This window comes from Myxocyprinus asiaticus, chromosome 1 (assembly GCF_019703515.2).
Source record: "Myxocyprinus asiaticus isolate MX2 ecotype Aquarium Trade chromosome 1, UBuf_Myxa_2, whole genome shotgun sequence".
Taxonomy (NCBI): Eukaryota; Metazoa; Chordata; class Actinopteri; order Cypriniformes; family Catostomidae; genus Myxocyprinus; species Myxocyprinus asiaticus.
In genome coordinates this window covers 54,204,478-54,229,453 of record NC_059344.1, presented here as the reverse complement: position 1 = coordinate 54,229,453, position 24,976 = coordinate 54,204,478, and the positions used below count along the sequence as shown (strand labels likewise).

The 24,976-nt window shown below is 37.6% G+C and overlaps 1 protein-coding gene across 2 annotated transcripts in view; it reads left to right on the top strand.

The window, feature by feature from the left end:
- The window catches only part of LOC127434443 (B-cell scaffold protein with ankyrin repeats-like), a 61,193-nt gene extending 38,856 nt beyond the window's left edge, over positions 1-22,337 (top strand). Inside the window, exons 8-16 of one of the 2 annotated variants that reach the window (XM_051687250.1) lie at positions 5,720-5,774; positions 5,896-6,120; positions 18,397-18,459; positions 18,776-18,957; positions 20,354-20,417; positions 20,803-20,832; positions 21,384-21,463; positions 21,596-21,630; positions 21,734-22,337. In XM_051687250.1, coding sequence (XP_051543210.1) covers positions 5,720-5,774; positions 5,896-6,120; positions 18,397-18,459; positions 18,776-18,957; positions 20,354-20,417; positions 20,803-20,832; positions 21,384-21,463; positions 21,596-21,628 — 732 coding nt within the window. In that variant the 3' untranslated portion in view covers positions 21,629-21,630; positions 21,734-22,337. The remainder of the gene's footprint in view (positions 1-5,719; positions 5,775-5,895; positions 6,121-18,396; positions 18,460-18,775; positions 18,958-20,353; positions 20,418-20,802; positions 20,833-21,383; positions 21,464-21,595; positions 21,631-21,733) is intronic. The other variant, XM_051687334.1, reaches the window with a different exon arrangement.
- Positions 22,338-24,976: the final 2,639 nt, after the last annotated feature.

Here is a 24,976-nt window from a genome sequence, read left to right as displayed (position 1 = left end):
ATTTTAAATTAGAGTGTATAAGTGGGTAGATTTTATTTTATAGTGTATGTGCTTTTCTCTTTTCCCACTGTACTCCAAGAAATGTTGAATTCTTTCCACTGTGTTGACTTCTTGATCTGATGTATGGCTCCATCCTATGGAGTTAGTTATCCGGTCAACGCACATGCACACTCTTCAAAAACTTGTAAGACCACCGCTTATGTGTTTACATGACCTTTTAAGCCGCATTCTCTGGGAGAAATCCAGGTGTGTTAAACCACTTTCTCTTAATCCCTTTAACAGCGTAAGGAAAACGGCGTTCTTGTTTACATGACATTTCAGAACAGAACAGAACAACCGCATTATTTTGTGGTGGTTCTAAAGCCGGCATCACACTAGCAATTTACATAATCTCGGCCTGTAGGTGAGAGACAGAGCGTGTATTAGCGTCTGCCAGCAGGAGGTTGTTAATTCCTTGACTGTCAGGACTCCCTGCTGAGTTAACGGTTCCAGTACCTGGAACAGCATATCAAAATGGTTCGAAAAAATGGTTCTGTCGCCACGGCAGGCTCCTGTGTTCTCGATAAGTGATCAATAAGCTTCTTCTTTTAATGAAGAACTGACAAGAAGTCATGTTGATCCAGTGGTGTAGTAGTGTCTGAAGAGGTGGGCATACGGTGAATTTATCAAGGAGCCCCGGCATAGTCCCATATGAATTTACAAAATGTATGTCAGGTTAAGACAGTCCACTACTAAAAGAACCAGAGATTAATAGGTTTCATTAATGTTACTTTTATTACTTGTAAAATGGGTAATAATTCATAATTAAAATGAATTAAAAAAAATAATACATACATAATATGTAATAAACTGTAACACATTGTGAGTGAAGTAATGTTCATGTTTACTATCATATATTACTAAATATACATAAGAATGAATGGTTATTTGCTATGTAGCCTACTATAATGTAAATTACTACAATTTTCTGTATAGGAAAATTGTTTTCCTACTTAGAAAAATAAATTTAAATGATTTTATACCACGTGAAAAAAGGCACCACTTACAGCAGTAAAAAAATAAATTACATTTGATATAATTACGGGACAACTCAGTTAACTGGCACAGCATCTGTGAAGATCATCTAAAACTAGCATGGGTGCAGTCAGTATTTTCACAAAGTTTATTAGCATAAGTTGTATTTAAATGCATAAGTATTTTCACGTTTAGCAGCAAATTAAATATACAGCGCAAATTATGGTGACTCCAGTGCTGCTGGCGTATCAGCATTTCACTGTAGGCACTAGAAATGTCCCACCTCTTACTGAAACGTAAAATATGATTTGTTAGCAAATATCCAATCGTGTCTGAAACAAACGTTCTGATTGGTTTCTCATCCAAGTCGGACAGTCTATCTGGCCCGTACTTTTACTTCAGCGCTCACTTCTCTTTGCTCCTTGTGCTTTTAGAGAGAATCTATACATTTAGTTATGGGTCAAAAGCCTACTCATTCTGTTACCCATACGTATCATCACTCATTTTAGGTAATTACGCACAATCCTTAGAAAGATAGGTGGGCATACGGTGTATGCGCTAGACTACACTACTATGTGATGATCTGAACATTTTCATCAGCTATTGCACTCAGCCGCATATCATCACAAATGCATATTATAATCCATAGTAATTCTGTCACCAAGTGTTTTTCCTGGGGTTCTCATACAGTACACTAAAATGACTGATGAAATCAGAAAGCAGAGGCACTAAAGTCTAAAGGAAATTAATTTATCTTTTTACTGAAAGCTGTAAATGGACATATGCATTCTACGGCAAGCCTCGGGAGGATAAATACACAATCACACATTTCATAAGGTAAAGTTTCTCCATGAATCGCACCTTAAATCATTCTATTACAATTGTTTACGTTCACAAGCTACTCCTATTGTTATTTTGGTGAGCTTCATGTGACAGGAAATCAGAAAGCGAGATTGCAGTGAGTTGGTGTGTCTGTCACCCCTCCACCAGTTTGTATCAGCAAGTGTGACATACCTCCGACTGAAGTTTTCGAGATCTAAGCAAAACAGCAGGAAGTGTAGCCAAAATCAAGTTGTTTGGAGTCTGCTTGTGTGACTCTGACCTAAGATGACATAAGATTTCATTGTGAGGAACAGGGCAAAAAGTAAGCATTTACTAATTATGTACCCTTTTACTCGTGATATGTATATATACTGTAAAGGAAATAAAAGTCATTGTTGTTTTAGCATCTCCAGTCTTCAGTTCACCAGGAAACTGCTGTGATATAAGAGCTGCCATGTTTGTGACCAGAATTCCATAAACTTTTACTGTGCTGCGCTGTGGATATGACAAAAGCTGGCAAATTTTTTGTTTCCATTCATAAATCTTGAAAAGTGATACTGCTGTTTACTTACCACAGCCAAAATATTATTTTTCAATAAAGTTATATCTTTCAAGTGAAACGGCTTCATTTCGTCAAAGTCAAGCAGCGATGAAGGGGGAGAGCAGGGATAAAACACTTGTTGGTTTTTGCTCATTTAATCAGACATGAATGAAAGTCTGACACAACACTCAAAGCGCTTTACATAGTGAACAGGGGACTCTCATCAACCACCAACAATGTGCAGCATCCACCTGGATGATGTGATGACAGCCATAATGCACCAGTATGCTCACCAGACACCAGCTATTGTAGAGTAGAGAGTAGAGTAGAGAGTAGAGTAATATAGCCAATTCATGGATGGGGATTATTAAGAGGACATGGTTGACAAGTATCAATGGGGGGAATTTGGCAGGACACCGGGGTTAAACCCCTTCTCTTTACGAAAACCGCCCTTATAATAATTTGCCTCAGTTGCTCTCTGTGTATGAATTAAAAGCAGCTGTTACATTCACACAGACAGAATTTTGTGAGCAAATCAGAGCAAAAACGACACTAAAACATTTGTAAATTCTGAATGAGAGATGATGACGTACCGGTAGGCGTTTGAACTTGCCAGTCACACATCAGACTCGCCGGTGTATGGAGATGAATTGTGAATAAAATATATTTAATTGTCCACAAAAGTCAAATTTGGCAATATTTGGGCTTACTTCAGAGCTGTTTACACCTTCCCTGGGACTTGGCATAGATTCAAAGCAATGTTTTAATGTTTATCTTGATATAATTTCATGGGCATTTTTCCATTCACTGTCATTGCTTTCTCCCGCTGATGGTCACAAATATGGCGGATGCGAGGAAAAAGTGACGTCACTGAAACAGGTCAAGATAGGGCTGCACGATTATGATGAAACTTATAATTGATAATTATTTCCTTTGATATTGTAATTGAAATTATTTATTTTGATTAATATAATTTATATTAAAATACTTACTTTATTTGGGGCAACTGCATGGCATATTGGTTTGTGGACTATGCATCAAAACAATCTGAGAACTGTGTTCCTGAATTGCATTATTGTTTTAATTGCATTTAAAAACAGTGTTAAAAACACTTTGAATAAATTATACACAGTATAATTTAGATAGTGAGCATTACTGATATGCCTTTAGTCTGTTTTAAATGCCACTGATTTGCTTTTTCATTCATGCACACAACGGCCCAAAAAATATGTTGTAAAAAGGAATTTGTTGTGCAGTGGGAGTACACCTAAATGGAATGCTGTAATTGACACTTTTCACGATTATATAATTGTGACAGCTGTAATTCTAATCTCCATTATTTTTTCGATTAATTGTGCAGTCTGAGGTCAATAGTGACGTGATTCTATGAGACCAGTTTGGTGGCACGTTACCAAGCTCTATAGTCAAACAAGGGTTGTCTCACCTACTATAGTCATGCACTGTATTAATGGTGTTACGTTAGGACCAAAAAAATTAAAACACAATCAAACAAAAAATTTTATCAAACAGCTGAGGAACACTAGCATTATTTCCACAGTGATTTTAACACTCAACGTTACTTAAATCTTAATCTGTTTCTTTCTATATATACTTGTCAGTCAGTATGTTGATGTGTCAGATTCCTTCTCTGAAAACACAAAAATATATTTAAATTATTAATCACAACAAAAGAGCACTTGTGGTTAAAATGTTACACTCATGCCCGACATCAAAGCAGATGTCTTTCACAACCTCTCAGCTTGAGATGCGTAATTAGCTTGTCTTGTCTATCTGTTAATTCTCCCTTTCTACTCTAATGAATATATACATAACACTGAATGCATAATGTGCATTAACAGTATTGAGGGGGAAGAAGTGGAGGCTAGTATTACAAGTGAATGGTAGCAGGTTGCTAAGGAACAGAATGCAGAGAGTGACAGTCAGAATAAAGTGTGCATTACACTGAAGTGAGCACTTTGTAGTGTGTCTACTTTCATCATTTTGTATTTTATTGTTTGAACAGTAACAAATTGGTTTATTAGCAGTCAGTGTGTTTTGCATGTGTTGAACAGTCCCCACATCACATTTGTTATGGAGGAAGGTTCTAATGCCTGTGGTTTCCACAACCATTGCCTTGCTTACCAACTATTTCTTTGAGGCATCTACAAATCAATTCTGCAAGCTTGGCAAAAACTTCTTCAGACACTCGCAATTGTCACATCTGACTTTGAGTACTCTTGCTTTGGTTGCTATAGAAGCAGTCATAACAGTTAGCAAATGTATGTTTGAATCTTTGGTTTGAATTATGATCTAAATTATAGGTGTATGTTTGAATAGACAAAGTTTACAATTTTTCATTAGTAATTTAGATAGATTCTCATTCTGTCCAAAAACATGTAATACTTCATGTAATACTTAACCAATCCACACTAATTGCTCTTACTTTAAAAAAAAAAACAACAAAAAAAAAAGAAAACATCCTTGTCTAGCTTTCTTCTACTTATGCTTCTATCCTACTCCAGCCACTGGGAAAACTTGGCAGTGGAATATTGTTGACTTTTGTATGATTAATTGCTTGCTATGTTCCTCATTTGTAAGTCGCTTTGGATAAAAGTGTCTGCTAAATGACTAAATGTAATGTAAATTTAAGTTTCAAACTAGACCAGATCTGCCAGATTTTAGTAATGCTGACCATATATTCAAAGATCTGTACCTCAACAGTATCATTGTTCTATTATTTTACTTTTTTCCTCACAGACATTGGCAATATACAGTAGTGATCAATATGCCACACTAACATTATATACTTTATAATATACTTTATATTATGTTATACAGTATATCAAACCAAGCTGCATCTGCAAACAATTGACGCTAGACCTTTGCTCTGAACTAACTCACTTTTCTTAGCTTTTTTGCAATTACCTTAATAAACTGGTGTCAGTGTATTTCTGTGGATGTATGAAGTCAGTTCTTCTCAAGTTTAAACAGGTGTAGACAGTTCATTACATCAGCTATGGACATGTTCCACTATTGTTTGAAAACCAGAAAGTATCTAATTACTTTTTGTCTTAATTTTGGACACAATATCTATTGGTTTATCAACTGACAGCCCACAAAACGTTCTTGTAAACTGTTAAAATGTTTTGCTTGAAAAGTGTGCCTGGATTACTTTTTATCAAATAAATGGCACATACAGTAGTTTGATATTTTGTTATATAATACAAATGCATTCATATCTTAAGTGTCCAAATACTTTTTGGGGTCCCTGTATGCTATGGGTCTATAAAAAGCTAGTTGTCACAGATTAGTTCAATTAAGTTTGTGATTATGTTTTCATAGGGAGACAATGATGGCAACACCGACACGGGTGTATATGAGCTGATGGGCAGAACAAGTATGTTTGTGAATACGTAAAAAATATTTTATACAAAGTCAGTACCACATTATTTAAATAAATAAAGCCTGGTTTTCCAGAAAGTAACCTCCTGGTATTCTATACTTCAAAATCTACACAGATAATCTTCAGCTGGCAGATCCCGATGAGCAACACCAAAGAGATGATGAACGTGAAGATATAGATGATGAGAATGTCTATTCTCCAGTGGGAAGAGATGACGAAGAGTATGACACCATTCTAACATCCAGCAGTGCTGTAGTAATAGCGAACCGCCCCCCTGCACCGACCCCTCGGCCTGAGTGTCTTCCCATCCCAGATAACAAGACTCCCTTCATTGCACAAGGTTTGACTTGTGGACAATTTTTTGTTTATCACTGGCAGTGCAATGTGATTACAAAGGAATTAGTTACTGTAATCTCTAATTATTTATTTAGTCAAAAGTAGTGTAATGCATTACATTTTAAATTCTTGTAATCTGGGTACAGTTACTGACTTTCATTATGCTAAAATTATTTGTGTTACACAAATTTCTTACATTCTATATCAGGGGTCGGCAACCTATGGCACGAGTGCCAGCATTGGCACGCAGAGGGGTAATTGCTGGCACGCCATCAATAGCGAGAGAGGAGTAGACTATTTTATTTATATAAATTCTGCACCAGTACTCCAATCTACATCTTGATGTAATCCTTCCTCATGATTACGCAGTATGTTTTCATCTGCTGAATGGGAGGCTAAACACTATTAATGTGTGACGAGACTTGCGCTGCGCGTGCAAGCCATGCGAGTAAATGTGCTCTCTTTGCTTCAGTCAGGCTGCGTGGATGACAGCCTACATTCCGTGTTTCATTTGTTTCTTTTTGTTTTCAGAACAACATGTGATGTAATAAGGAAAACACCACTATTAATCCTTGAGATTTCCAACCCAGCATACAGGTACACCCTCCTTAAACCATAGTCACACTCAAAATTACATTAAACGATTAAAAGAGAAAACATAAACCCACATCGTGTGTGTGGAAGCGAGGACATGGTCGAGTGTTCGTCTGGAAAGAGAGTAAGCGGTAAGGGTTCTCACCTGAGATGAATTGCTGGTAATCGCTTGTTTCTGTGTTCGCAGTGAGAGATGGGGGGAATAAAAGGGGCCAGTCCTCAGAGTGTGCAGAGAGAGCCCAGCTGAGAAGCTGTTTGTGTGTTGGCCGCTGCCATTAAATTGAAGCTTCACTGTTGCGCTCTATGTGAACATGTTTTATTTTGTATCAATAAAAAGTGACATTCCTGAGTTGGAATCACCGTCTTCCGCTTCCTCATTTCATTGGACCCGTAACATTGGTGCCGAAACCCGGGAGAAGAGGAAGAAGGATACGCTGCCATGGAATCATCACCGCTGGTAGTCTTCTGGTCCCTTGCCAACATCCACCAGGCCCAACACCAGGCCCTAGTGGACCTACACATAGAGCAGCAGCAGCAATTTGAGGCGCTCCTTCGGGCCCAAGAGGATGACCGGCGGGTGCTGCAGAGCTTAGTGCCCCAGGAGGGGGTGGCCGGCGTGACCCCGGCAGCAGCGAACCCTCACGTGTTGCTCACGAAGATGGGGCCTCAAGATGATCTGAAGACCTACCTCGAGCTCTTTGAGAACATGGCCAAAGCCCAGAGATGGCCGCAGGAGCAATGGGCAGTACTTCTGCCGCTGCTGACTGGGGAAGCCCCCATGAACTACGCGATGTTGAAGAAGTCCATCCTTCATCGGGTCGGCTGCAGCTCAGAAGAACACACCACCAGCGCTTCCACTCCTGTGAGTGAGGTCAGCCGCCCATTTGCTGTCATGATGTCATCAACTTCATGGTGCTGGAGCAGTTCGTCTCCCGGCTGCCGAAGGGGATGACTGAGTGGGTCCAGTGCCACCGGCCAGCATTGCTGGACGAAGCGGTTCAGCTGGCAGAACACCATCTGGTGGCAAATCCCCCCCCCCCCCCGCCTGTTCTGTTCCCCTGCAAATGGGGGAACATTCCCCCGAAACCGGCTCCCCGGTCTTGGGGGTTCCCTGTGCCAACAAACCCCGTCTCTCCCCTCTCTTCATCCCAGGTGAGGGAACCCGCTCCTTTTTTTTGTTTTTGCAGACAGACGGATCGGACAGGGGGCTGGGTGCTGTACTTTCCCAGGTGGTGGAGGGGGAGGAGCGCCCGGTGCTGTACATTAGTCAGAAGCTCTCTATAAGAGAGACTAAGTACAGCACCACAGAGAAGAAGTGCTTGGCCATCAAGTGGGTGGTCCTCACTCTCCGCTACTATTTGTTGGGACGAGTATTCACCCTCTGTTCGGACCATGCCCTGCTCCAGTGGCTCCACTGCATGAAGGAGGGAGGGGGCATTGGCACAGCCATTGACCAGGAAAATAAAAAATGGCACTCTATGTCAAAAAGGTTGCCAACCCCTGTTCTAAATTAACGTGGAATACATTTAAAACATGGAAAATGTTCTCATTAGTTCATGGCTTGCGTGTGACATTGGAAGATGATGAAATACAGACATAATTTTTTTAACAGACGTTATTTTGCATATGTTAAGCAGAAAAAGGTAGGGTTTGTTCATTTAAAACTTGATAGAGCATTAACCTTCAAAAACATACCTGCTTGGGAGAACATTTGAACTTGCTTATATTACCACATAGTGTACATTTCAACCTCAGAACTGCCGCGATATGTGTCAATGATGAACCACATAATTTCATTTTGCAAACATTTTGCCACATTCAGTCACATAATTTTCATAAGATCAAAGCTACTTAAAAGTAAAGTTATTAGTAATTTGATAATTTCTCCCCGTACTGTAAAACAATAGTGTAATCTGATTACAAATGTAGAGAATTACTGTAATAATCTGCAGTGGACGGGGTCAGAAATTAAGGGGGGCTCGAGGCAAAAACGCCACTGAAAGTGACAAAAATTCCCCCATAATTTAAAATGTTCCTTTGTAATGAATCCCCCGTTTTTTTATTTGTAACATCTTATGCAATTCTTAATATAATATACTAAGCCTAGGTATGCATTTTATCTCTTCATAATGTTAAAGGGGTCATGACATGAAGAATCAAATATTCCTTGATCTTTTGACATATAGGAGGTCATTGTACTATAAAAACATACTGTAAGTTTCAGAACTGAAAACTTCTTCCTTGATAGAAAAAGAGAATTTATTTAAACCAGGCTGTTGAAACGGTTTGTTTGGAATTTGTGGAACTTGTGATGTCGCAAGTTACAAATACATCTGCATATGACTGCCTCCAGCAAGACATCAAAGCCTATTTTTCCCTTGGCCCTGCCCACTGGTGCTCAGAAAGTCACACTCACACAGGTGAAGAGGAGAGAGATTGGCCTGTCATGGGAGATTCATCCAAAGGAGACTTACACAGGACACCTTCATATGCCTGGATTTAAATATTTTTCTACATAAACCTGTACTAGCTGAATGGCTTTGACCTTTATCATTAATCTTGCGCCGCTTTAAAAAGATGCAATGTCAAGTTAGGACTCTAAAAGGGAGACCCCATTCTGTTTCATCTAGCTGTTGTGCTGTTTTGAAGGCGCCCTAGGCCATTTTTGCACCCATCTGTGCTATTTTTAGTTGTTAGTCTTTTGTACACATGCACTATATGGATGTCTTTAATCGTTTCGATGTGTTTCCGGTGATGCGTGGCGCGTTTTAAGAGCAGTACTAACGCAACTTTTAAAATGCGTCTTATTCTGCTGCTGTCAGTGACTGTGTAAACAAACACGGAAGATGTGATATGTGAAGACCAGCATCTCTGCTTTGGCCTGTTGCGGGTTGAAGCAACCAACATCACCACGGACTGTATTACATTTGCGTATTCAGAATATTTCAGCATGCATTGTATGTGTTTACGGCTCATATCAGCGTGGATTGCTTGTGAAGCAGTCACAATATGATTCAAGCTTTGCAAAGGAACTGTTATTGAAGGATGGGGCAGTTAAACACCACCAGACCCGTGAGTAAACAGTTACATTCACAAATGTTTCGAATGTCATGACTGTTTTATAGTTGCTGTGCTTTAGGGAACATTTGTATACATTCAGTTTAAATGTGTTGGGTGTACATTATGTGTTAACCCTGAAATGTAGTTCTATAAATTATAATGTGAAGCTTGTTCATTTTCTTCCGATTGATTTTCAAATATGGCTGTATTTAAGGATCTGCTCAAAGTTAGCCAATCAGGGCAGAAGGTGTTTATATGGAAGTCTTAAAGGAATAGTTCACCCAAAAATGACAAATTTGCTGATAATTTACTCACCCTCAGGCCATCCAAGATGTATCTGAGTTTCTTTCTTCATCAAAACAGAATTTAAAGAGCACCTATTATGGTTTTTCAAATATTACATTTCATGTAGTGTGTTATCTGTTTGTGAATGTAAAAAAGCCTGCAAAGTTTCAAAAATCAAAGTGCAGGGATAAATGGAGTTATTGACACCCAAAAGAAAGAACTGATTCTGAACACCTGAAACGAGTCGTTAGTAATTCCAGACTTACTTCCTGTACTAACCTACGTAATTTGGTAACAAAAAACCCGCCTCTGGTCTGTTTACATGTACAGCCAGTGCACGCTGTTAGCCTGTTAGCTGTTAGCCTCTGCTAACCGGCTAACTCACGTTATTGTCAAACTACATATAAACTTACCACTGAGAAATGTCCTGTTCTCGTCGTGCTTGCGATGGTGTTTCGGGTTGATTGTCCGATGTTTCACTAATGGACTCGGGCCAAAATTGGTAAGGTAAAACAGAAATTTTTTCAGATGAAGCTGAAACTCAGATATGGTAGTGGGTGTTTCCTTTCCGACATGCGCTGTAAGCGGTAGACCAATCTCAACAGACTGGGACATCTGACCAATCAGAGCAGAGTAGGCTCTCTGAAAGGAGGAGTTTAGAATGAATCCTTTAGAATGGATCATTGAAGGAGTCGTTTTTGACACGGGAAAAAAAGGTAATGCTGCAATTTAAATTATGAGCAAATTAAAGTGTTTTTTGACCTTGGATGCATGTAAATCTATTGTATGACACCTTTAAAACAAAATTAGGCACTTTTAAAAACCATAATAGGTGCACTTTAAGACTTTTAGGATTTCATTTCAGGCCTCCTCCTCTAAACAATGCAAGTGAATGTACTCCATATTTTAACAGTCCAAAATGCATATTTAAGGTGCATCAAAATAATCCACACGACTCCAGTCAACAAATAAAGTTCTTCTGAATGCAAACGATTGATTATTTTGAGAAACAAAACAATACTTATATACTTTTTCACTACAAATGTTCACTTCCGTACATCTCTGTGACATGAAAGGGATGACGTAAGTTCGTTGGTAAGGTCACGCGTCACGTGGAGGAGAAGTCCTTTAAGAATTCTTTAAAGGTATGGTAAAACCTCACAGCAAATTCACTTACTCCATTTAGAGTGTTATAATAAACTAGTTAACTGCTGTGACATTAAAACATATTGCAAAATAATTCAAAGAGCTATTGCAAGACAAAATAGTTTCTTCAAAAGAAGTCCCAGTATTCATAAAGTATCAGAGTAGCAGTGTTTTTGCTAGATTACTGTTCACTTTTTTCAGTTTATGACAGAGATATCTCAGAACAGTAGGGGTGGATAAAAATATTGTTTTTCCGATTAATCGCAATCTTCATTTGAACGATCTTGATATCGATTCTTAAATCCCAAGAACGATCTTTCACTCAATGCGCAACCCTCCACTACAATGAGAGGAAATTGCGCTATGCGACTAAAGTGAATATATTTGGCAACTGGCTGGTAAATGTTTACATTTCACTCACCAGTAATTGTGGAGTTTAGTCATGAAGTGTTCAGCAGCATGTTGAGAGTAAAAGTTGTTCCGTGTAATGTGTGTCCAAGACGAGATCCATGCAACCCATTTATCACTGAATAATGTCTCTTAATACCCTTTCTGTTCTTTACAGTCAGTTGTTGATCAAAAACAACTACAAAAAAATATTTAATTCTAATCATGCATCACACAGATGAGGTAAAGCCACTCGAGTCCTCTCTTGTTAACATGCACCCATTTAAAGGCACTGTTTACAGAATTTCTTTTTAAGAGACAGTACCGGTTTTAGCATGTGTTTAACAAATCAATGTAAATTACTTGTAAATAGTACAAATTATGCAAATTAACAATAAATATGTAACTAAAATAATGTATAAAATATGTCTTATTTATTGATTGAATACATTTATTTGTTAATTTTTAAAAAGCCAAAATGTGACCAAAATGATGAAAAAGTAATAAAATATAATTAGTAAAATTAATATTGTCCTAATGTACCTAGTTAAAAGGTCCCCTGTATAATTAACAGCATTAGTTGTGAGATAATTTATTTTATATGTGAAATAAACCAATATGAATCGACATTGAATCGAAATCAGAATCAAATCAAATTGATACCTTGTGAATTGGAATCGAACTGAATCGGGAAATCTGTATCAATACCCTGCCCTAATGAATAAGACAGGACCCAGACGTGTTTTGCCCAGACAAACTGGGGAATGTGGGCCAAGTGGATTTTAAATTCAACTTCCACCCAAAACATGATTTTATCTACATATATATATAACATAGATATATAAAATCATGTTTTGGGGGGGAAGTTACATTTAAAATACGCTTGCATTTGAAATTCACTCCTAATCATATATTCTAAATCCTAATAGATTAGAATTTGATCCCAGGTCCCCTTGCATAAATGAAATATGTACCAAAACTAGGTGCATGTCGACCCTGGCATGCAGGACCCAATCCTCGGTAAAGATTCAGGGCAAACTCAGGCCCCAATTTCTGCTCGCGTGGCCAGAGAGTGACCATGCTGACTAAACTTTATTTTTGTGAAACAAGAAAACATGACCCCTGTGTAAACAGTGTTCTGTATTTAAACTCCTCTTTAGCATTAAGATAAAGTGCATGCACCAAGTGCAAAAAGAATAAGAGGTGAAGAGAAGTTGCCACTTACAATGTTTATCTCACCACCTACTTCATTGCTATTTGTATTTTTCTAACAATTTCTACATTACCTCTGACCAACACTTAAAGAGGAACTGCTTAGCAACTAACCATTGCAAAACATCAAAATATAATAGGTATCCACTAATTGTCACTGTTTCTTTGGAGCCATACAGCATTTGTAATGGTTAAAGTCTCATATTTGACACACGAGAGTATGCAGCAAATCCTAATGTGTCTTTGTGTATGAGCCAGCTGATGTGTCATTTGGACGACACTATCAAGCAAAGCATTGACATATATTTACAATAATATCAGAGGCTACTTTGCATGAAACAGATGGTAACTAGTGTTGCTAGTCTTGTAGCCTTTTTAATGCAGAGTAGATGAAAAGATATCCACTGCCATGGCTTACCTTCAGCCAGTCTCTCTCTCTCTCTCTCTCTCTCTCTCTCTCTCTCTCTCTCTCATTGCATATCTTTTCACTCTCTTTGTTCTTTCAGTCTGATCCATGCATATACAGTTTCCTTTTTTCATTCTGTAAAAAGATCCTCTCTGTTTGCTTGTTTGAGGACTTCAGCACTCAAGCAAATTGCTTTTTTATTGACAAAATCCAAATCTGACCAAAGGTTTCATGTTTGACTGAAAGATAAGGAGGTATTGAAAAGCCTCTTCATTAAAGAAGAATCTTGGACAAGGAGGCAAAGGAAGTGTTGCTATTTTTGCAGGTTAGTTATTATCAGAATTTCTCTGAAATCCCCTCCCTCTAATGTACAAACTCATACAGACATCAAAATACATCAAATTCACATAGACTCAGGCATTCATATTTACAGTATATAACTGTGACTCTAATATAACTGTTAGAGTGCTGTACATTTAAAAAACTGATTATCAAAGTTTACTGTGTATATTTCACAAATATTTTCGCATTATATATTAAATATTATACAGAGCACATTATACACTGTAATCCTTAAGGAGCTATTTCTACTTGATCTAACCCTTAAAATTAGTTTTGTTAACCCTTATAATTAGTAAACTAATATACTCATTGTTATATAATATTTTTGAATGGAATAAAACCAGTTAATTTAGATGTTACTACATCAGGCACATTTTGTTTAGGTTAAGTTAGGTTCGATTTTTCAGTGTACACACATAGAGCAAAAGGCATGAAGGCCATGCATATATTCTATTTTAAGGAATGTTCTTGGGCACAACGTGAAGTGTAATACCTAGATCACCCTTTACCGTAGTGAAATTGTTATAAAGTATGACCTCGAATGGCTTATTGGCATTATAAAACAGTGTCAACAGCAATATGATAAAATAAAATAAATGGTTAAATGTAATAATTAGTTGAATTTATTATGACAATAATCAGAATACATCCTATAATTGTAGGATGTTTACGGTTGCCAAGCAACTTGCATTAAAGTTGCTGTAAGCAAAAGGTGCATCCCAAACCGCACAATTCTGCACTATTTTACGTCATTTTGTAGTGTTACTAGTGCAAGTAGTATGTTTACACTGAAAATGCAGCAAAAAGTGTACTTTAAGTACCCCGATGATGGACTTTTTCAACAGTCAAAACGGAGTGTGGAATGATGAGTTGTGTCCCAAACCGCACACTTCTGCACTATTCTACACCATTTTGTAGTGTAAGAAGTGCGAGTAGTAAGTTTACACTGAAAATGCAACAAAAAGAAGTGTAATACGAGTTCCCGGATAATGCACTTCTTCAACCGTCAAAACGGAGTGTGAAATGTTGGACACTTCGTGCACTCAGTGCCCGCGGCTTGCCGTACATAGCGGAAGGGGCGGAGTTACTGGCAGCGATGCTGTTCTGGCAAAACAATTGTAAATAATGGAGAATACGACAACTAGCGAAACTAGCACTGTACAAAAGTTAGTTAAACACTTTACCATCATACCATGCTGTGTGAATATGTATATTATTGAGATATAAGTGTTGAACTGATGTTGGCTAACGTGTGCTAAAGCTAGCGGCAACACATCACGTGCGCTTGAAACGTCACTTCCATCAGCTGTTAAACGGCAAATGCTTCCGTGTAGTAACAAACCTTTAAGTGTTAAATTTGGGACAATACAACACTTTGAAAATTCATACACTACAGGGCTGAGTGTATAGTATTTTGTAAGTGCATAGAGTACAGTGTGCCATTTGGGACACAGCTTTTTCTAGCAAGTCAGTCCACTGGTGGCCATCTTTGGAGCCTATTTCCAGTCATGACAGTGTTGCTCCTATCTACTTGAATGGGGGAACACCGAAATCTCAAAAACAGTTGGTCAAAATTACGATCAAAGAACATATTTCAAGTCATGTTGGTATCATAAATTGTGCTTTTTTACCTCAGATTACGCTAAAAACTGCTATTTTCTCGGCTTGTATAGCATGCGTGTTCTCGAGATGATTAACAGGCGATGTCTGGATCTAAAAGGTGATTACCTGTAAGGCGGGACTTCCTTTCTACATCCATTAACCTTTGGGCGCTAGAGCTTCTTGGTTGGGCATTCCAATTTCTCCCTTTCATTTTAATAGAAGTGGCCCGTCTCTGCTAAATACAGTCTCTGGCTGTAAGCGATTTTAGAGTTCTTAATCTTTCATGTGACTGAGCCTTGAATTAGCCAAGCCCCCTCATTCCAAAACCCCACCCTCCAAAGATATTTTGAGATAAAAAATAAAAATAAAAAAAACAAATAAAAAACAGCAAAAGATCAGCATTGTTCCTGTGGCTGTCAAATTCAACAGTGGCACAACAGCGCCCTCAACTGACACACATCATAAATCATAGCCTCAATGACCCGCTTCAAATACAACACTATGAGAATGAGCAAAATGAATGACAAGTGAAAAGGGTCACTGCAGACACATATTTGTTTGCTGTTTACAAAGTCTACAGCTGTCATAGAGACCGGTGAGATATCTCAGGACACTTATTTCATTAATATCTTTAAGGGAGTAGGACAATTTTTTGCTTACTTTTCCATGAAAAAAATTGCTCACAGCACCTTTAATATAGAATGTGCAGTCACAAGTGTGTATTTATAAGCATTTTACAATGACTCTGAATGCAGCTCATCCCGTCACAATTATCCATTTTATAAGTTAAACAACTTGAGGCATGTAATTTTTCATAAACCTTAAGTTGTAAACTCAATTATTATTTTCTTTTCATGACTGGTTGCAATTAAGGAAACCAAGTGCATCATTCACTCCATTTGCAGGGTGTTTTTGTGGATAGTGTGTGTGTGTGTGTGGGGGGGGGGGGGGGGGGGTGGGGGGTTGTCTGTTGCATTGTGACAGCTGCATATAATGCACCTCTCATATTAATCCTAAACTAATGGATACAAGAAATAGGCAATTTTAACAAAGAAATAAACATCAAAGAAAAAAGATTCTGCTTTGTTACATAGACTCTTTACTAAAGCAATCTCCCCTGACCACACAATACACACATGGCATACACACACACAGACACAAACACACATTCGACCACTTTAACAGCATTTGCAACCAATCGGAGCAGCTCAAGGGACCAAGAAGGGTCTGCATTGTGCATTACACATGTTTTCCATCTCTCCTATTCCACAACATGAAAATACAAGAGAAAGGGAAAGCGTGGTTTTTCCATCTATTCTTACAGAGGGTCTTTCGCCTACGCGCTGATCAGATTTCTTCGCCTACTCTGGAGGTTGAAAGCCTCTAGGGGAGGGGCCAGTGTGTGTGAGCCTCAAGACTCAAACTACTGCTACAAGTGTAGCAGAACCCATGAAAACAGGGAATGAAAGCCAGTGACACTAATTCTCACAAGGGACAGGAACAAAATGAAAGAGGATTTGCCAAGTAAGCAGGGTTGCTGCATACTTACAATTCCCCATATTTTCAGATGCTTTAAAAATCTTTGTGCAGGGAGATTTTGGTATATATAATATTGTAAGTCAGGTCAGGTCAACTCATTTTTATGTGTACTGAGCTTTTCACAGTACATATTGTTTCAAAGCAGTTTTACAGAAAATAATGCCTTAATGTCTTTAAGGTCCCAGTGAGCAAGCCAAAGGCAGCTGTGGCAGGGGAAAAAAACACTTTAAAAGAATAGTTTTCCCAAAAATGAAAAATGTTGTATCATTTACTCAACCACATGCCATCCCAGACATGTATCACTTTCTTTCATCTGCAGAAAATAAATGAAGATTTTTAAAAGAATATTTCAGCTCTTTAGGTCCACTCAATGCAAGTGAATGGTGACCAAAAGCTTTGAAGCTCCAAAAAGCACATAAAGGCAGTGAAAAAATAAATCCAAATGACTCCAGTGTTTTAATCCATGTCTTCTGAAGTGATGCAAGTGGTTTTTGGTGAGAACAGACCAAAATTTAACTTTGTATATCTTGCCATTGCAGTCTCTAGACACAATCACGATTTCAAGCTTGATTACACTTCCTAGTGCTTGACGCATGCGCAGAGCGCAAGATGGTGCTAGGAAGTTTGATCAAGCTTGAAATCCTGATCGCCAAGAAGACAGCTGATGTCAAGATTTATAGTAAAAAGGAGTTAAATTTTGGTCTGTCCTCAACCCAAAATCAAATGGATCGATCCTAAGACATTGATTAAGCCACTGCAGTCATATGGATTATTTTTATGCTGCCTTTATGTGATTTTTGGTGCTTCAAAGTTCTGGCCACCATTCACTTTCATTTTATGGACCTACAGAGCTGAGATATTCTTCTAAAAATTTTGTTTGTGTTCTGCAGAAGAAAGAAAGTCATATACATCTGGGATGGGATGGCATAAGGCTGAGTAATTGAGAGAATTTTCATTTTTGGGTGAACTATCAGTATAAGTAGCGTTGGAAGGGAAACCATGGGAGGAATCAAACTCAGTTGGGGGAGCCAGTTCTCTTCTGTTATTATAATAAATTTCAATATGCCAAATATGATCTAGTTACACAATATGTGTGATAATGGTCATGTTTTCATTAGATAAATTATTCACATTTTCAATTTGCAATGGTCAGTGGGGTGTTTCTCACTGTCTAGCTGGAATAGGCAGTAAGGAATTTCTTTAATGAAGATATCAGGCTTATGAAAAAGAAGGTGCTCTATTATAATGCAAAAGTGGGGCACAATGACATTTTGCTTTCCAAATAACTTGCAGCATATCTTTTAAAGCACTTAACAGCCAATCAAATTTACATCTCTGACTGTATCCTTTTCTTTCATTCCCTTTGCTCGCACTCACTGATCCCCATGGCCTTACATCCCACTCTTTCTTTTCACTATATTCTGAAACAAAGTTTGCGAGGCTGGAAGCCTAGAATTAAATATCTGATTATTTTTAACACTGTGACATTATATATATATCTTGAAAGAGAGATCAGATTATGTTGTGTGGTTGAGTTGTGAGACACCGTTATCTCGTTCAATATGTTTTTAAATATATGCCTCCATCTAGTGGACGTTCCAGTATAATACAGTCTCATTCTCAGACGTGTGGGCATACTAATGCAGAATGGAAATAACTGCAGCTATTGCCATGACATGCTGTATTTGTGTGATATTTTATTAACAGTATTCCAGAAGAAAAAGTCCCAAGGAGATGCTGAAATACTATACTCCCTTCCCACAAGACAAGGTGAGATTATTATATAGGATTATTTTTGTATGCGTGCATGTACATATGTAAAGGAATGGGCACTAGTATGAACTGGACTTGTTTCATCCTGAAGGGGTTCATTTTGTGATAAACACGGGCTGACCGATTGCCTGGTACAACGGTCAATATCAGAATGAATTATTCCTGAGGGCAGAATAATAAATAAATATAAAATAAATAAATAATGCTATCTGTAACTAAAAATGTTTAAGTGTTATGCACATTGAAAGCAAACAATGTTAAATTAAATCATACTTTTAACATTTGTATTGCTTTGTGCTCTCTATGGTGACAGCGAGGGAGAGGGAAAGCATATCATCCACTTATGACACATTCATGCCCAGTCAGGCGCCTGGACTTGACGAGCTGATCAAACTGCAGGAGCAGGTGAAGACAGGCTCTCTCAGTATAGATGATGCTCTGGACAGATTCAATGACTGGCAGAGGCTGCAGAGAGGAATGGACAGCATACAACAGGTGATGATGAAACAACAGTCTTAGTCAAGTTAAGTTTATTGTCTTACTTTTAATGAAAGTTTTATAGTTACATATAGTAGACCTAGACAACATTAAATAAGTAGAAATATAATAGATACAAGGACTGTATATACTGTATAAATATAGCAAAATATAATATAGAATGAGACATATAGATATTATGATTATTGTAGATGAATGGGTATAAATGAAGAGCACACAAGTCCACTCCATTCTTACTGCACTAGGAGTCTGATTTAACTAGTGTGTCCTGTCAATCTTCACAGCCTTACACACCAACACAAGGTATTAAACACACTGAAGTACTACATTTCTAGACTATAATGTTCTTTTTTCCATTATCCTATTTCCTGACAAGCTTCTCCAAAGTTCAATTTTTTAATGCTTTACTCATACTTTTAAATAACCTCCATTTGCTATTTGGAAATGCATATTTATAAAGATTTATGGCGACACATTACATTAAGTGTTTTCCGCTGTTAAGTGCTGACAACTTTAGCACAGGAGAACTAATTTGCAGGTATACCTTGCTACATTATACTTAACTAAGAGCAAGGAAAGCACACTCTAAATAATTTGATATTCCTTGTTAAGGGCGCTTTAGTGACAAAGCTGGATTGTGATTTCAGCAGCCAAAAAACATGAATCAGTAAAGGGATAGTTCACCCAAAAATGAAAAATCTCTCATCATTTACTCACCCTCATGCCATTCCAGATGTGTATTATTTTCTTTCTTCTGCAGAACACAAATAAAGATTTTGAGAAGAATATTTCAGCTCTGTAATGCAAGTGAATGGTGATCAAAACTTTGAAGGTCCAAAAAGCATATAAAAGGCAGCATAAAAGTAATCCAGTGGTTTAAACCCTATCTTCTGAAGTGATATAATAGGTGTGGGTGAGAAACAGATCAACATTTAACTTAAATATTTACTTAAAAATGTATGTACTTTTTTTGCTATAAATCTGTTTTCACACAGCCTTACTATGCACATCATTCTTCTGTTTTTTGCCGATTCACATTCTTCATGTATATCACCACCTACTGGGCAGGGAGGAGAAAGAAAAAAGGGAGGGATAAAGAAATGGAAAACTAAATAAATAAATCATATTTGCACAACAGCCCAGTAGGTGACGATAGGTTAGAAAAACAGGCAAATGTCTTTTCAAATGCTTTTGATTAAAATATTTCTTTGTTGTAACCTTATGCTACCTAAAATTCTATTTTTGAATCCCAATGACTGAAAAACTGTGGGATATTTTGAAAAATATATTAGGGAAAAACATTTGATATTTATAATATATATATATATATATATATATTAAAAACTAATAGCATTTTAATCTAAAGCCTATTCAATGTTATGTTTTCCCTTAGGAGAAAATACAGCAGCTGAGGGCGAGTATTGTCAACAACAGAGAGGACAATGAAAGTGTCTATGGTAGGTTTATTTTATCTGTTCCTTAAACTTATTTGAAATAAATCATTCATTAATAAGTGCATGAAGATACAAAGGCCCCAGAAATTGCTCTTTGATGTTTCCACACAATTACAAAGAGATCTTATTGTTAAGTTCTACATTTTGGATATGCATCAAAATACTTTTTCTCTAAATAAAAACATTGCTTGTATTGTATATTCTGCACAATAATGAATAAAATCCCAAATAGAGCCATTTCAGTTAAGAAAACATATCATGGATCAGCATGATAGATTCCCCAATGCAAAACTTGCATTATAAAAGATAAATGAAAAGTGAGCAAGACAAAAAGTGGACTCGGAGTTCAAGTTTATGCAGGCTAACTGGCCTCTTTCTTCTTTATCAGATAAAATCAGCATCGTTCATCACACGCCAAGTAAGTGCTTTTCCATGAAATCAAGGAACATTTCCTTGTTGCGGTTACTTTATCTCTTTAGCTGTCTCCTGCATATCTGTGACAATGTAGCTTTTTTGTCTCAGGGGTATAGTTGAGTGAGAAGAATGGTTTATACACAAGGACTTTAGTCTTCCTGTATAGCGCCTACATGGGAAACTGTAACATGGTAGCTACAGTAGATGTCTTTGAGGAGCCATATTACAACCATGCAGTTCACTTTTTGCAAATTATGTGGCTATACAGTGGCCCAAAAGGTATTTATAAATGTTATGGTATTAGATAGCAAAATATCAAAGCAAGCAGCATCTGCAAACAAATGATGCAAGACCTTTTCTCAGAACTCACTTCACTTTTATGAGCAATTATTGCAGTTATTTTTTAGCACCAGCCCCCTTGGTGACAACTACTGTATGAAGTGTCCAAGTAGTTCCTGTCTTAATTTTGAGCAGTATATACATTGTTTTATATTTTAAAACCAAAGTTTCCATTTGACTTTAAAAAATTAAATCTATGTGTTTATTTCTGTGAAGCTGCATCTGAAAATGAGTGCAGAAGAGCGAGCCAGCAACTGGAGACTGATTTCTACAGTAAACCTCTAAAAGGACATCATGTGAGTTTCTGAATGACATTTTGTTAATACATTTACTGTTCCCTGAACATAATAATTTGATCAAGCAGATGGTTTTACTTATTCAAGTGACATTATATTTCATTATAATATATATTATTTCTGTTTTTATAGTCACATTTCTTTAAGAAGGCAGACAAACAGTGAAAGTAAGACACTTTATCGTTACCTTTTCAATTTGCTCTAATGTTCAATCATCTCACCATATGTGCAGTTTTGATCTTTATTGATTGCATTTTCCTCCTATTTCAGTCATCCTGCTTGAGGACCACCGAATTGATAGAGCAAACACCAAAGCAGACTTTTAAAGTATTGCATGCTGATAAATCAGAGTATGTTAATGTCCAGTCAATCAGTGCATGTCAACTCCTTTGAATTTCTCAGGTTTACAGTATATGGGGTCCTCTATTGATGTTTTTGTTCTTACTGTATTTCTTTTTCTACTTAAAAGGGATAGTTGAAAATGAAAATTCTGTATTTATTTTCTCACCCATACGACTTACTTTCTTCCATGGAACACAAAAGGAAAATATTATCCTCAGTCACCATTCACTTTCATGTTTTTTTCATTTACATGAAAGTGAATGCCAACTGACACTAACATTCTGCATTATCTCTAATTTGGGTTCTTGGAAGGAGTCTTACAGTTTTGGTTTGGAACAACATGAAGGTGAGTAAATGATGACAGAATTTTCAATTTTGGGTGAACTATGCTTTTAATGCTTTATTAATAAAAATGGCCACTGTACATCTGGCATTTTTCTTCAGCAGATATGAAAGACAATAGATATGTACACATTTCTTCATAATTTTGTTACATTAATTTATCATGAGTTGAAGTTCAATAAAGAAAACAACTGACCACAAAATTCCAACAGAATTCAAGAGATCTTTTTTAAAATTTGCAAAGAGTGTACATACATTAAGAATATTTGGTTTATTTACAGTTTAAACCAGTCCTGTTTTTTGAAGTGTTCACAAGGGGGTGCTGTCTCACCAAGCATGGCACTCAGTTTTCTGGCATACTCAGATCTATCATGTTTTGTTGATGGGCATTTTGATAGATAAAAACAAAGCCATCACACATCCCATTTTCCCAGTGCACCTCTCAGTACCATACGGATCACTGATTGCAAGTAAGGACACAAACAAGCGTCTGTGAGAAAGCATCAACAGAAGACCGAGGTCTTCCCACACATTGCTGCAGTGTCAGGGGACACAGATCTAATGCTGCTCTGCGATTCGAGGCGATTGCCTCGGGAGCAGTGCTGCTAACCCGCTCTGTCTGCCAGCCCTAGCAGCTGGATACATTTGCATTATCAATCATGCTCTTTGTGAATAATATGTATTAAAGCCTTGCCGCTCTGCAGTGCTTGGATGAGCTAGTTTTGCCTCCAGAGATGATTCGGTTCCTGCAGCCCTGGTGGCATTTGAGGAGCGTGTTTGCCTGTCACCTGCTGCTCCTGGGCTTTCTGATCTAGGGCTGGATCAAGCTCCGACATTCCCTCTTCAACTTTCAGAGTGTTCAATGGGGATAAAAGATGTCCCATCAGCCTGAACAGGATAGGGATGCAGGACATGCAGGCCTTCCATCTTGTATGATGTTCTACAGTGTTAGGTCTTAGTCAGATCGCCTTTACAAGAGAAAAATCCATTGCCTGCATCTAATCGTTGTTCGTTGCCAAAATAAATATGATTATTGATACCTCTAGTCCGTGGCCTCTTATGAAAATTCATATCAGGAGCTCCCACTTTTCTCAAGCTGGAAGGGCGATGATAAACCCTACACAAAGGATTAAGTCTTCCCTGAAGTATAGAGCTTTATCAGGGGGAGTGGAGGGTAGGATTAGGATTCAGATGAACCAACAATGCTCTCGTAATGCCTCGACTGATAGAGATCCAACCCAGCTGAGGCTCACACTCAACAGCAAAGCCAATCAGAGCGATGAGAAACCCAGACCTTACCTCTGTTGTGTGCTGTTTATCAGCCTTTTTATTTCACATTTTGTGATTTGATTTGATTAAATAACCTTTCCAGATGCCTGCTAAAAATGAACTGTTCAGAGTTGATGGAAAATCTTGGTTCCCGTGTTTTCATATACCTAACACAAGCATAAGTCTATACAAACACACTCACACACAAAACATACAATCTCATAATCTAGTGCCTGTCCCCAGGATTAATACCCAGAATTATACACAGCTGCTCCCACTTTGCACCTTAATAAAAATCAGGCAATTTCACAGTCAGTGGCATTCTTTCATCCCATAATCCCCCTGCATGTGTACAGTATATGTGACCCTCCCCAGACAAGGGCTGCTGTTGGGGCACCTCCGGTTGGGAAGAAGAGCTTTGATTTGGGGCACCTGCCTGGGAAGAACCAAGCCGTTGTGAATGGAATCAGCCACAGCAGGAACCCTTCATTCTGTCTTTGCTCTCACCAGCACACACAGCTCGAATGCTGCTATGTTTAATGGGTGCATCAAGACACGTGTGTCATGTGGTACAAGACTAAATATGTAATAATAATAATAATAAAAAAGCATTGAAATACAAGGAAATTTTTTAAAGTAAGGCATAATTCAGTGCAATCCTCTGTTTCACATACATTTTACTTAATCAATGTTGCAAAGTAAACTTGACTTGAGAATTTCTCATTAAAGCCACCAAGAAATGTGCGTAGCCTTTACTTGAAAGTAGTGTCTGTTAAATTTACTAGCAATTTCTGCATAGAAGTGGGTTTCTATGTTTGTTTTTTAAGTAACTTACACTCCAATGTTTTTTCTGTGTATTTAGGATACATGATATGTTAGCAATGAAATTAGCCTTTACAAGATGGAGTTGGTCATTTTGTTTTAAAAACATTAAAAATGTCATTTAAATCACTGTCATTTCCACAGATTATTTTTAAACACAATACAGAATTTGAGATGTGGTGGAAATGACTTACTTTCTAGAAATTCACAGAGCTGAAAGTGCCAGGAGTTGAAAAAACACCCTTAAATGAGACACATACTGTAGAAATATATTTCTTGTTTATTTCCATGCACCTGAGCTAAACTAGAAATGGTTTTAAATGAGCAATAAATGTTTAGAACACTTATTTAGCACTGTGGATGCTCACAGTCACCATACAGCTCTTATCTGTGTAAATGGTGCTTTTCATTAACATGTTGCTAATGGTTTGTCCTCTTATTGCTAAGTGTTTGTAGTACTAAGGACAATGCATGGAGTGATTGCCAATCAGCATATACAAGAGCCAGGTGTCCTCTGAGTGTGTTAGCCTGGACTGCTCCTCCACAGATGTAAGGGATTTTGCTGAAGTACTGGCAAGAGAAAATCAAGAGCGAGGCACACTGACCTAACTTTTCATTTGCCATTCTAATGCAACACTCGTAACATACTTGATATTCCCCAATTCCCAAAACGAGGTTGTTATAATAATAATCACATTATTGAGTGTTTTAGTTCTTTGTTATGTAGAAGACCAGTAA